This window comes from Vidua macroura, chromosome Z (assembly GCF_024509145.1).
Source record: "Vidua macroura isolate BioBank_ID:100142 chromosome Z, ASM2450914v1, whole genome shotgun sequence".
NCBI lineage: Eukaryota > Metazoa > Chordata > Aves > Passeriformes > Viduidae > Vidua > Vidua macroura.
Window position 1 is genome coordinate 46,874,562 of NC_071611.1, and position 14,600 is coordinate 46,889,161.

The 14,600-nt window shown below is 37.2% G+C and overlaps 1 protein-coding gene across 3 annotated transcripts in view; it reads left to right on the forward strand.

Annotated features, from left to right (window-relative positions):
• LNPEP (leucyl and cystinyl aminopeptidase) overlaps positions 1–14,600 on the forward strand; it is a 57,158-nt gene that overhangs the window by 11,245 nt on the left and 31,313 nt on the right. Inside the window, exons 2-3 of one of the 3 annotated variants that reach the window (XM_054003395.1) lie at positions 9,808–9,914; positions 11,999–12,839. In XM_054003395.1, coding sequence (XP_053859370.1) covers positions 12,037–12,839 — 803 coding nt within the window. In that variant the 5' untranslated portion in view covers positions 9,808–9,914; positions 11,999–12,036. Of the gene's footprint in view, positions 1–1,830; positions 1,845–9,807; positions 9,915–11,998; positions 12,840–14,600 lie in introns of those variants that run through there. The other 2 variants (XM_054003394.1, XM_054003393.1) reach the window with 2 other exon arrangements.

Here is a 14,600-nt window from a genome sequence, read left to right on the forward strand (position 1 = left end):
AGTAACTCAGACTCTCTGAGAACTGGGTATAGAAATGCAAATGGGGAAGTTGTATCTGAATTGTGGCTTTTGCTTTTCAACAAGAAATTAATTTTAGACTTCTGTTTGCTTGTTTCTTATTTTTTTTAAATAACCTACTCTTCAGCCATATTTGATGTATTTGAACTGCAGAAATCTTTATGAACACAGCCTGGGTATTTTCACGCAACTTTTAAATTGAACAGCTACAAAAGCAGAACAGTTGAAAAGTGAAAATGTCAGTAACAAATAATTTTCTGAGTGTTTTTGTTGGTCTTCGCTGGAGTTTACATATAATGAAATTGGAAAAATGGCTCTGTGGGCCAGGAAAAAAGGATCCAGGAACACAATACACTGCATGACTGTTTTGGGAGAAATTTGAGGACATCAAAACATCTGCTGCATAGAGGAGAGCACAGATGAGATGCAGTTTTCACTTGGACTGCTGAGATTCAAAGTAATTAATCCCAGAAAAGATCATTGCTGAGCTATCAAGTAACACCTTTATCTCTTTTTTAAACTTCTTTTATAAAAAAGGAGAGAGGCCTATGTCTTTAAGAGCTGGTATCATTAGACAGCTATTGTTAAGCATAGCCTTTGATTTTATTTTTCTATTGTCTGCATCAGTGATTTCAGAAATCAGACTGTCGATGTGAAAATAAGTTTATGGTACTTATTCTACAACTTCAAGACCTGTTGAGCCACTAGAAGCCTTTTGTGTTCAGTTTACTTTTGCTCAAACCTCTAAGACTTAACAGCTACCACTGAACATATCTACTCTCACTGCAGCCTAACCTACCGGCCATACTAAACCTTTAGGCCAAGGGTTGCCTTGGAGCAACTTACTCTAAATGCAGCTAAAATAAGAGCAAATATCTTTAGAGGAATTACCTCAATCCTAAAATATATTAGAGGGTTTCTAAACTAGGGAAAGCAATTTAGATATTCTTTTTTTATAGAATGCTGCTTGTTCAGACTATCCAGAAGAGCTTACCAGCAAGCAATGAATGAAAAATTCAAAACGAAGTTCTTTCAAAAGCAAATACCTCTCAGACAAAATCATATCAAAATCATACAGCAATTCTCCTAAGTGTTTATAAGCACAGGTCTGATCAACTGTTACTACCATTTTCCGCTATATGTATAAAATGTCTGCCTTTTTTTTTTTGCTCGATTTCAGCAATTTTGTTCCTTTTTTATTTTTTATCAATCCATAGCAACCACTGTGTGCTGATTTTGATTATCCTAATGTACATAATTCATCAAGGAAAAATAAGACACTAGACCACAGCAATTAACAGTTGATACAAAAGGCAAATTTAATCCTTAAAGAATGGTTGCTAGGTAGTAGCAGGGAACCTACAGTATTGGGAATAATTGCATGCTGAGCATCGAATATTGCTAGCAGATAAACTACAGAAACTTTCCAATACTGTCTGTAGCATTACCGATACTACTGAGTGTTTATTTTTCAGTGCACCTTTTTTTTTTGTACGTTGAAGACTTTTTCTTTGAGGTAGTTGAATGATCAGTGAAATAGACAGAAGGTAGTGCTAAGGCAATGTAAAAGGATGTGAGATGTGGCTTCAGATTCATGTTTTTTTTTCTTTTTCGGGGAGGGGGGGGGGGATGGAATTGCATGTAAAGTCTGTCTGATTGATTATCAGTTGTTTTGCATGTTTGTGACAACAACTGTATTGCACAGCTCCAGTCTGGGTCCAGTCAGTACTTTATTCGTCCTGTTAAATTCTCTGATTGAGCCGAGATGGGAGGCAGTTCTGCTTCAGAAGTAACTCTGGAGGTGGTCTCCTTTCAGATGTCAAAAGGTAATGCAGCTTCTATCTACTCATACTAAGTGTTCAGGTGGATTGAGAGGCTTCAACCCATAGCTCTGGACTGGCCATGAACATTAAGATGACAATCACTTCTGCATATGAGTGCGTCTGTTTATCTGTTTGCTTAATTGTCTTTAAAAACTTAAACTTCATATTTGTACTCAATGGTGAGAAAGCCTGGCTTTCCTTTCCTAGCTGCTGCTGCTTCATCAACAGTGAATTACAGTTTAAAGGTTAAATACCAGTATGGTTGCTTTTAGCCAGTTGATTTAAGTGTCTTTTGTATAATTGTTCAGATTTCGAAATGCTTGCTTGAGCAAGCAACCTGTCATAAGCCTATTGCAGAGCTGAGGTTATTTCTGATTTGACCAGTAGGTTTTGAAATTGCAGTAACACAAAAAGCAGCTCTGAATCTGCATCCAAACATAATAGAAGGCTTTTGATAGCAGGAGGTGGTTTTTTTTTTTTGTCTAAAGCACTTAGTAGACTAAGCATTTACTGGCATATATTGCCAGAGATCAGTCAATGCCAATTATTTGTGTTCTTTGAGAATTTTGTGGTAGAAAATTAGATGCCACCTAGTGATAATGTCATCTATGAGTTAAAATACTGTGCCAAATATGTTATAATATAGCATATAGATAGGACATATTAGATATATATGAATCTGAATGATGCCTAAATAAATAGGGAAGTGGGACTGAGAAAAACCAAGAAACATATTCTTTCAGTAATCTGTTGAGGGTTTTATTCTTAAAATATTTCTCTCCCACAAAACTTTTCCTATAAAATACTGTCAGTTTTCTAAGTTGTCACTTCTGTTTCTTGATCTTTGGTTTTTTTTCTCAATTCATTTGCTGAAGTAGTTGAGTAGAATGTTGCTTCCTTCTCTGCTGGATTTTTGAAATTAATTTCTGTCTTATTAGGTTATGCAAGTCATAAACTGCATTAGCTAAAGTTTCCAGCCTAATTTATTCTTTAGGTTTAGAAATGTGAAGTTTATATCTAAGAAAATGTTAACAATTTATGTCTTGAATGTGCATTTTCAAAGTCTACCAATTCAGATTGGTTTTACTGTCAATTAAACCTCTTCTTTGCCAGCCATTTTATTCCTCATCTGTTGAAAAAAAATATCATAGACAACCATATTTTATCTATACTCCTGGCTGTTCTTATTTATGTTTACTTAAACTCTAATGCTAATGTGCAATAATAAAAGCCCTTAACTAGTGATGTTTGGAACTAGTGATTTTTGATCTCCATTGAGGAAGTGATTTCACTTTCTGAAATATTTCTCACCTTTTGGATTTCCAGTAGTATTTGGAATCAAAATTTTCTTAAAAATGCCTCTGTATGCCAGTTTGAGTATCTGTGACAATTAATCTGTTTTAGCACTCCCCTTTGGGCTGCCCATCTCTCTTCTCTCCTCTCAGACAACGTAGAAACAATAACCAGGACAACAGTTTTGGGTGAGAATAGGATGTAAAATTTGGAGCAAGTCTCAAGCAATGAGTCCAGCATGAGGTGCACAAATAAGAGTGAATGTTCCCTTCTGTCTTCTATAAAAACATTAATATTTGGCAGTTCAGAACTGGAGGGATTGATCTGCTTCTTCCTGTAAAGTAGAATTGGTGAACTGCCTTAAGAGCGAGCAGAGCCCAGGTATATAATTTTAATTTTTACAATTCTGTTAAAATTATATTTTTACTAAGTAATTCAGCTTAAATAAATAGATTTATGGCTTTTATTATTTATATGTAAAATTTGGGCCTATGCTGAATTGAATTTAAAAATTCCCCAAACTTAAAAAAGGTGAATTATTACTATTTGCTATGTTGCTTTTTCATATTGGAGACATTTGGTGTATTAAACATTTCTCTGTCTCTATCTGCCTCCTGTTTGAGGTTGAAGATGCAGATTTGCGTCTTCAGATCAGACAGTTCAGGAAGAAAAGTATAAACCTTTAATAGTGTTTCCAAATCCTTAGTGCCTCAGATGTCCTTAAACACATTTTAGATGACTCTTTAATGTGAAAAATCACAGTTTTCTTTCTACAGTCAAGTCAAATCTTTCTAGGAGAGTGTCGTGGTTTGACATGGAAGTGAATTTTTTCCAGGAAGTTGGGTCAAACCAATCAGTGGTCAGGTTTAGATATTGGCACCTGGAGTGACCACTGAAAGTATGGACACGCCTCTGAGAACACAGGGGGTTAAAAGCAAGAACTGCCAGGAGAACTCTCTCTTTTGGTTCCGGTCGTCAGAGAGTGCAGACTCTCCCCCTGCCCAGCCTTAGGCTGGGTGGGGGAGGGGAAGCCACGCGGCCTTGCCCAGGTAGGCCGAGGGGCTGAGGGTCTGGAACCGAGCCAGCTCCTGTGGACGGAAGGGTGGAGAGAAGCGGAGATGCCTTTGCCCCCCCCCCCCCCCCAAGAGGGAAAGAGACAGAGAGCCTGGCGGCACCTGGAAATTTGCCGGCAGAGGAGAAGGAGGAGGGGGGGGGGGGGGGAATGCCCAGCGTGGGAGGCGGAACTGCGGACAGAGATATCAGCCGTCCAGGGAGTCTGAACTTTTAACCCTTTCCAGGAAATGAGGGCTTTTTAAAAGTATTACTCCTCCTTGATTTGTAGTAGAAGAGAGATAGTCCGGGAAACTGAGATGTTAGAAGAAGAAATATTTAGGTGGGAAGAGATGATGAAGTAGCTTTGGCTGGACTTTTCTTGTTAGCCATGGACTGAACCAAACTCTCCTGCAATAGAGACTGCATTTTAGGGGGATGCAGTGGTGACCCAAGGAGACCTGTTTCAGCTTCGAGCAGCACAAGAATGGCGAGAAACGAAGAAAGCTGAAGAGGGAATGGTGATACCCTCTGTCTTCGGGAAGAAGATGAGTCCTGTTTTTGGACCCCTTGGCCCCAGGGGAAAATGGGGGGGACTGTAGTCCCAGGATGAGAAACTGAACTGTTATATCTTTGGGTCCGTAGCAAAGCATCCTTAAAGGAGCCCTATGAGCAGTCTGTCCATGCACAGTAGTGAGAGCACTGTGACATAGAATGGAGAGTGTCACACTGGCAGATTTTTTCCGGGCGGTTGCCATGTGTGACAGGGAAACACAGGGGGGCAGCTGTGTTTCCTGGGGGTCTGTGGTACAAGAGAGACTTCTCTCTCCCTTGATAGTTTGAGTATAGATTACCTGAAGGGTAGTGATTTGATCAAGAATCCCGGGTGATGTTTCATGGCTGGGTGTTTTTGGAATTAAGAGGAAGAGGGGTGGTTTAAAAGGTCTTCATCCTGGATTTAGTTTATGTGTTTTCTGTATTAGTAGTAGTTTAATAAAGTTTTTTTTCCTTTGTTATTAAGCTTGGGCCTGCTCTGCTCTGTTCCTGATAACATCTCACAGCATTTATTTAGAAAAGGTGCATTTTCATGGGGACGCTGGCATTGCGCCAGTGTCCAACCATGACAGAGAGAAAGGAGCATTAAGATTTATTTTTTTTTATAGTGACAGCCTTAGTGGTTTGTGCATTTAAAATGTTGAGTTATTTTAAATTTAAGTAGAAACTAATAATAGAAACACGTAACACTTCTGAAAGCTTGTTGAATATTCGTTATACTGTTCTATAGCTTGTTTTGTTCCTTCTTGCATGCAAACTGTACAATGCAAATACGTCTGGTTTTAATTGAGTCTCATATTTAATCCTGTTCTGGTCACTAGCTTGACATGACGGCAGACATGTGTAAGAAATTTCACTAAGTAGGTATATTTTTGTTTCCTCTCTCATAAATATAGATGTGTACTCTATTGTGTGTAATGTCTTCATCTTTTCCCTAAAAAACAGATTCTGTAGCAGGTACCTGTTATTTCCAAACCTTATAGAGCCATGTCTGTACAAATCATATTACCTCTTAAAGGCAGTGCAGTTATAGCAGAAAACTTAAATATGTTTGTCATGGCTAATAGGTTCTTTTTAATTTGTGCTGTTTCTATTTTTTTTCAGATACAATGAGAAATTACTATTTCACTAAGCAAAATGTAAATTTTAAGTTACAGTGAAAACATTTTTTGGCTATCTAAATTTCAACCTTTGTTTTTTCTTCTTTTTCTGGGAAATAGTTATACTAAATTTACTGCTTTTGATATGAGAGAAGGCAGTTACTCTGTATGTGTCATTATTTCTGCAGAATTCCTCCATTGGCTTTTCCATGTGACATGATGTTAGTTACTGACAAAGACTAAACAACTTAAAGAGCAGTAGCATTTCTACAGTTTTGTATCCATGACTATGTACGACTGACCTGCTTCAGTCATAACTACATTCCTTTCTGCTTGTCCCAACTAACATTCCTTTCTGCTTGTCCCAAAGACCAAGTGAAGGAGAGAAGGTCAGGTTCCATGTACTCTAACCAGTCTTACTATTTTTACTGATGAGTTAAATATACATACAAGCATGCATTTCTCTGCTTGGAGCATGCTTACATGCCATACACAAAGTATTTGCAAGTGCTCATAAGTGCTTCAAATAGTTCCTCAGAGTCCTGGAAACAAGGAATTTTATGCTGTTTGCTAAACCTTAACAGTGTAGAACTAATTTCTCCAATTCTTAAGTATTAGTGGAGCCTTTGTTCTTTTAGTTTTAGAATGTGTGATACAGTATTTGTGCCCAATAGCATCTTCTCCTCCAACTCACTTTACCATCCTGGTGGCAAGCACATTCAGGTATTAGGAATAACATACTCTGATCTTAGTACCTGTGCTGAAATCTTGCAAAGTGTTTCACTGCTGCTTATAGCTGAAGTGGCATTTAGACAGGTACATGAAGATAAAAAATATCTTTAAATGGAAAATACTCATCTCAGAGTTGCTTTTTGCCCTGCTGGATGGCCTTAGCCAAAGCAACCAGGCTTTTGATAGGGGCAAATTTATGCGGTTTCTCTATGGAATTTGCTTATTTGTCAGCAGCTGCTTCTGCCAAAAAAAAAGCCAATGCTTTTAAATTTGGACATAAAAGGTCTGTATGTGAAACAGTATTATAGCTCTTAATAGCTAATAGCATTGTTAAACATCTGTTCCTGAATTCATTGGGCAAAATTATTCTTTGACATAATATCAGTGAGTTGCTTGATAGCAAAACAAGTACTTGGCTCACAGTTTTTCTGTGTTCTTTCCTCACCCACAAGGCATGAATATCTTGTTTTGGGGAGGCTTAACTCTGCATCTTCTCTTCTATTATTTATATGAAGCTGAAGTAGTTTACATTCGGTGGGAATCAATTTTTATTCCAGTTGGTTGCCACACTTTATACCCCTTTACGAGTTTCGTCTGGCCTTGGGTTTTGCTGCTTCTGCTGGTACATGCTACCTGAAAGTTATTTTGCTCCTAGGTTATTCCAGAATTACAGAAAGGTTCTCACTTATTTTCAGCGGGAGTTTGATTGCTACAATGTGTCAGGTGTTGCTCTAATTTCTCTAACATTTTTTTTCAGTTAAAATATTTTATCTTATCTGCTCACTATTTAAAGATCATATTGTGTTGAATTTCAGTCTCAGAAAGCAATAACAGTCTGTCTAAATTGAATAGAATTGAACAGGATTTTTAGGTGGTTTTTATTAGTTTTACCCTCTTAATCAGAATTGACAAATTGAAAAATAAAATGCATTTGAGCATTTTCTGCATATCTCTTAAAAAGGAATGAACTCAATGAATAGGTCACTTAGATCCATATAAGACTTTTCAGTATTAAGATTTCTGCTCTGAGGTAGAATACCCAGATATGATAGACATAGACAAGAGACTACTGATTTTCTTTTGCAAGGGAGAAGTACATACTTCTAGAACTAAGAAGAGGTATCAATAACATTGCAGGAAGATACTGTCTCTGAAATATAAAGGAATAATTTCTTTCTGTATTCTACAGAATATTTATAATGGATTCCAAAAACCAAACATCATGAGATACTTTGTTGTTGCACACACTAAAATTCAAAACAATGTGTTCCCTATTAAACTTCAGGAAAAAGCTTACATTCTCCTTCTTAATGAGATGGGACCTCTTTAGACAAAATAAATACTGGGAGCAAATGCTGGACTACTGTTTTACTTCAAAACCTGATTCTTCCTGTAGGATCATGTTACATACTGAACATGAGTATTGTGGTGAAGTTTCTTCGTAAGTTTAAAGACTAATTTGTGAAAGGTATAGAAGTGAAGAGTGTCTGTCTTACAGGAGCAAGCTGTGTGGCTTGCCTTTATGTCCTTAAGTCACGCCACTCTATACCACCTAGGTCACATTATCAAAGCCTATGGGGATTACATTGTCAAAGCCTGCAGAACATCGATCAAGCTCATTGTACTGTTATCTTGGCACAAACTACATTTGAAGTTCACATATAAGCATTCTGTCCTCTTCACAGAAAATAATAGACCCAGCTTGTTACCATACCTGAATATTGTAATGAGGAGATACCTTGCAATAGATTTTTGGGAATCTGTGCTGCAGGAGGCAGCTCTAAGGAAACTTTCAGAGCCATCAGTTTTGAGAAAATGTCTGCTTTCCTTAATTTTTTCAGTATAAGGAAGGTTAGCTTTCTGGATTTGTCAATCTTATAGTAGTTAACCTCACATCTATTCTCAGGATTGTTTCTAACTGTGAGTATTCATATTATTCACCATTAAATGTGATAATAGATCATGTATTGGGGAATATGTTTAAAATCCCATGTTTTCAGAATAAAAATTTGTAGAAGAATTGTGTAAAATCGCTTTTGGGTATGTTTAAGCTTTTAGCTGATGTAGCTAAAAGCTTACACTTTCACCTTTAGGCTCTCAGTATTTCATTAGGGCTATTTAGAGAGCAGCAAGACTCACTTCCAAGACTTTTTTTTTTCACCTCCTTGTTTACTCTCACACTAGACTTGTGTTTAGCAAAGATTTAGATTCAAGCTGCCATGCTTGATGGCAGATGGCTTTTGTAACACATTTTAGCAGCTCAGATCAGTACTTCCATTATTGTGGACTGGTGTGACCACAAATGTCTGTAGCGCACCTGCAACCTCTGGCATGACAGTGGTAGTTCACTGGAACCATGCAAGTTCTTTCCAGGCTAATTTTCCTACTCCTGAATTTATAGTCATTTGTCCTGTGTTGTGTTTGGAATATGAATTAATCTGTTTTGTATGTATCTTAAAATGGGAATGTTTGCTGCTTGGCCGTACGTGGTATAAGAGATGACAGTGAAATGTGATACTTGCAATCATGCTCCTAAAGCTGCTCCTTATTCCTTGTGGCATGTTTCAGCTTAAGAATACTGGGGTATTCCCCTTCATGTGGCTGTTTAGCTCATATTGTTAAAATTGAAATGTCATCAAAGTTCACTCACACTATCATGTAATGCCAGTGAACCAGCAGGAAGCAAAGAGTTCAGAGTTTATCTGAGTGTTAAAGTTTTAAACAAATTTTCTATGGTTCATCTCCTAAAAACGTGTTCTGTGAATAAAGAAAATGATAAAGACTTTTATGTCAGCATAAATAGCTCTAGTAATCTTTTGATACTTGGTCTATGTTCTTTCCAGTGGAGAGTAGTAGTCTTGTGATGCTTTTGATAGGCAGTAAAGTTTTGATCTTACAGATTTTGATTACTTCCAATTTGTGCAAATATTTCTGTAGAAATTGCCTATAACTGTTTTTTTCCTAGAAATTAATGTCTCTAGGTATTAAAACTGTGAATTGTCTTGAAGCTAACTTCTAGTTTAACTTTTCTATCTTAGTTCCAGTTTGAGATTTTTTAGTATAATTATTTCTTACTGAAAATGTTGTTAATACCTGCATGTGACTTTGAAAATGCTGTCTTTAGAAGCAACTTAATAGAGAATAAGCTCCTCAAAAAGCAGACTGTGCTCAGACCTGATGAAACCTGATTTCTGCTAGATTTATGCACTTTATCTTTCTCCTCCTTCCCTCTGCAGTGCCTCCCCTGTCTTCTACCTCTTTTGCTGGCCATGCAGCTGCACATGCCATGGCTGGGGTTGGAGCTCTGTACTGATTGACTGCTACCTTTTGGAGTGGTTAAGATGTGAGTCTTAATACCTGCCTTTTCTACATAGCAGATATGGATTTGGATGTCTTCTACCAGCAGCTGGTTGTTTTGGGATGGGATTATATTGGGACTTGAAGAAATTTGGTCTTCAGTCTGTTTTCAAATTTGATTGAAGCTAGTCAGCAAATTTCAAAAGCAACCAGCTGAAGGGAGTAATAAAGAAATTCTGTTAAAAGTTGTAGTGAATTTTTGATAAACTGTTCTTTGGGAGAGGAATTGTAAAAGAGTTTCTGCCGCACAATACTTTTCCTTCCGCATTTTTTTGCTCCACTAGTTTGCCTATGTGTTTTCACTTCTAATTTAACTTAGCTTTCTGTCCTCTCAATTCTGTGTGGCCCCCAATCTGAGATGCAAGTGCACGTGCTCTGGTGTAGCGATCATGGTGCTAGATCACTGAATGCAACTGCAGCGTGAAGGCTGGCATGTGAGCGCTGTACTGGGAAATGCCATAAGAATAGAAAATTCTGGAAGCTTTTGCCTAGAGGTTGAAGCAGATGACTTCCCGAAGTTCCTGCCAGCCTCGGATATCTTGTGACACTCTGATCCTATTATTTCTTAGAGCACGTAGATCCAAGTTTCACCAAACTCCCTGCTTTCATACATCACTGTATCTCCTGTTCAGGTTGACTAGTGCACCTTTCTCTTACTGGATTTTCTGGGGAAGGATTTTTTATTTTCCGTTTACCTTATTTTAAGGCCCTTTTAATTGCTACAGTTACTGACACTCCAGTTTTTCTGAGTTTGTGGCCTTGAAGCAAGAAGTCTTGATACATTTAGAGTGAATGTTGAGGAACTTAGTATATCTAGTTTGAAAATATTCTTGCCATCTTTTCTTTAAAATGTTTTGTATTCACTTTTGAGATTTTCAGCCATATAGAAACTTGATTTTAATAAAATGAAAAATAAAAGAAATAATGCATTGGAGGAACAGTTATATTCTAGGTTGTTTATAGATTGGCAAAATGTACATTCTTGCCAGAAATTAATAAAAGCCTACTTTATAGTAAGTTTACATCCAGAGCAAAAATCAGCTTTCTTCTTCTGGAAACAAATAATGTGAAAGATAGAGGTGTGATGTGAATATTGTTCAGTTGACAGTAGACAGGCATATCTTAAAGAGATTAGGTTCATTTCTGAACCCTTTAAGTTGGGCAAAAGTATTGTCTAGTCCCTTGCATAGAACCTGTGACTGGAGACTAAAGAGCTAAAAGATAACCTTTTACATAAACAGTGGAAGATAAGATCAGAAGTTTGATAAAAATGTAACTGCATGCTATAAAAATGTTATTTTAAAATTTGGTATGAATCTCAATTCCTCCTTTATATTCACTGGTCCATTATCAATTAAGGACAAATTGTATGGAGGCAAACAGTCTGATTGGCACTGATTTGACTTCTTAGATGTCTGGATTCTTTCAAGGATTGTAGCTAGATCTTAAATGAAGATGTTGATTGGAACTATGATTTTTATACTGCTATTTCTTTGTGAGAAATATTTTTATCTTTTTTGCAATGTTTGTGAAAAATTAAGTTTAAAAATGTCTAATAGATGTTTTATTTGTGTGGCTGCCATCACATTGGCAGATTTTCTCCTCTGCTAAAGAATTCAAAAAGCAGCATATTTGAAACACTTCTAGAACTGTATTGGCTGCTGTACTTTACTGTGCAACATAAAAATAATCCAACTTAAAGAATTTAGTTATTTTACTCAAAGCTGAGTACAAATATAGTTTACTGGAGTAGAGGAAATGCAGCCAGGCCAATGACATCAGTGGAGTGGGAGAGCAGTGCAGTGGTCTAGCTGACCTCCAGTTATGGTGTAAGATGCTTTTGATTATGTCCAAGGAAAGCATCCTTTTGAAAACACTGAAAACAAAATTAGGATAGGCAGAAAAGCATAGAAATATTTCCAGGAAACAAACTTAGGAGAGAAAATGGAAGAGATCTTGATAGTATATATTGTAAAGATGTTTCCTATTCTGTAATTCAGTGAAATATCTTTGAGGTGTTACACTCAAGCCTGTTGTTTATGGTGTAATATATGGTCATTTATTTTTCAGATCGAATCCAGTTACCCAGGAATGTGATTGAAAACAGTATGTTTGAAGAGGAGCCTGATGTGGTTGACCTAGCAAAAGAGCCTTGTTTACATCCACTGGAGCCTGATGAAGTGGAATATGAGCCAAGAAGCTCCCGTCTCTTGGTGCGTGGCCTTGGAGAGCATGAAATAGATGATGATGAAGAGGATTATGAGTCATCAGCAAAATTGTTGGGGATGTCCTTCATGAACAGAAGCTCAAATCTGCAGAATAACAGGTCTGCATATAGACAAAATCCAAATGGATCATGCTCAGTGCCCTCTACAAGGACCATGGTAGTTTGCACAGTTGTTTTTGTGATTGCATTTTCATTAATTATAGTGATTTATCTTCTTCCCAAGTGTACTTTTACCAAAGAAGGCTGCCATAAAAGAAATCATACAATGGAACTAATATATCCTTTGGCAACAAATGGAAAACTATTTCCATGGGCAAAACTTAGACTTCCTCCTGATGTTGTACCACTGCACTATGATCTTGTCTTGCAGCCAAATTTGACTACTCTGAAATTTGCAGGCTCTGTAAAAATAGTGGTCAACATCCTCCATGTAACTCGGAAGATTGTACTTCACAGCTCAGGACTTAATATCATCAAGGCAACAATTACTTCAGCACAAGGACAGCAAGCAAAGGCTGTTGAATTCCTGGAATATCCATTGCATGACCAGATTGCACTCATGGCTCCGGAGGCTCTCCTTGCAGGACAGAATTATACTGTCAACATGGAATATTCATCTAATTTATCAGACACCTACTATGGCTTCTACAAAATTTCTTACAAGGATGAGAACTCTAAGCAAAGGTATGCCCACTAATACAGCTTCTCTGTTCTGTCACTTCTAGATTGTGCTTTGATAACAGAAGTAGAAAGGTTGCTTTTTTAATTGGATATTTTATGCTACTTATTCCTGTTGAGAAAAATCAGTGCTTTATCTCTTGATTAATCTACTTGAAAAATGTCTTTCATGGATGAGTTCCTTAAGTCAGGGCAGCCTCTCCTACAGTGAAATGTACTTCAGTGTGGAGGTTTTAGGTAGTTGTAGTGTGGCTTTTTTGGTTTGTTAATTTTTTTGTTTCTGTCTTTGGAAATTCTTACCACATTTCTTGAGCCCTTGAGTCTCAAGGCAGGGACTGAGGAAACAAATTCCTGTCCTCATAGAAAGAGGCCCAGATTCAAGACCAACAGAGGAACCCAGCGGGGCCCAAAGAGATGCATCACACAGTTCTAAGGGAACTGAGAGATGTCATTGCCAAGATGTTCTCAATCATATATGAAAAAGTCATGGCAATCAGGCAAATTCCCACATGACTGGAGAAAAGGGAAACGTTGCACTTATTTTTGCATAGAGTAAATAAGTGCTTTTTATCAAAAAGATTATTAAAAATTGACCCTCCTTCCCCACTTCAAATGGGCCTTAGGTTGGTCACATACTTAAGAGTGTTCATGCCTTTGTGGGCAAATAACTATCCATGCAGGTCTTCTAGAAACAGTGTGGTGCAATAAAAAAGAGACAGGAAAAGCAGTGTGAGTCAACTAAGCAACTTAATCCAAGCATTAAAAACATGCATTCCCATGAAGTAAGGAGATATAAGAGTGCAGTGGTAAGTGTAGAAGGCAAAAATTACCTGAATGATTGAAACTCAGTGGATTTTTTTCCTATTCTGATGTAGCTGCAGCTTTCTTTTCTGTTTGTATTTACCATAGTAGAAAGAGAATGCTTAATTGTTCACAGAGGAAGAATATGACCTGTCAGTATTTTTTTGAGATTTTGTCCCCCTTCAGTCCAGTGCTACCTGCTTTTGTTCAGGAGCAGGGTGTTTTGACCTGTATGTTAAACATGTTTTAGCCTGTATGTTTTTCAGTAAATCCTTTTCAGATAACTCTTTAGTGATTTCATCATTTCCATTGCCTTGCCTGCCTCATCTTTTTGCAGGGGCATTGTCTCTGTTCATCTGTTGTCTGTAGTTTTACAAATGCAGACTACCCTGATAACTTTCGTGGTTACTGTACTTTCTATATAAAACTCAAACAATGAATTGATTTTGGAAGAAAATAAGTTTAGTTTTGCTTTCTTTTGAATATTTTTATACCATCACAGAAATATAAAATGGCAAAATAACTCACTTAACTTGTTGCCAAAAGCAAAATTAAAAAAATAAACTGGATCTTATTTATATTTTTATGCAGAATGGTTCTTTATTCTTTGCTTTTCTTCTGCGCAGTCTTGCAGCGAAACTGCACCGATTTGTCAGAGGAAAAAAAAAGAGTAAGAAGTTGAAAGCAGACATACAGTTTAATCTTGTGAGTTGTCAGCACTGTGCCGTCTCAGAAAAGCTGTATATCCAAAAATGTTCGAATCATGGTACAGAACAAATAAACCGCCCAAACACTTGTGGGTAGCTTAGCAGTAGGTAAAAAAAAAAAGCAAGGGGAGAAAAAACTCCACAATGTGTACCATCTTCTCCGTGTAGCCCCAGTAAATACTTCAATTAGTAGACTTGTTGAACTCTGTGTTGTCTTGCAGGTGCAGAAGTCAAAGATGCTCTCCATCAAAAGCCATAA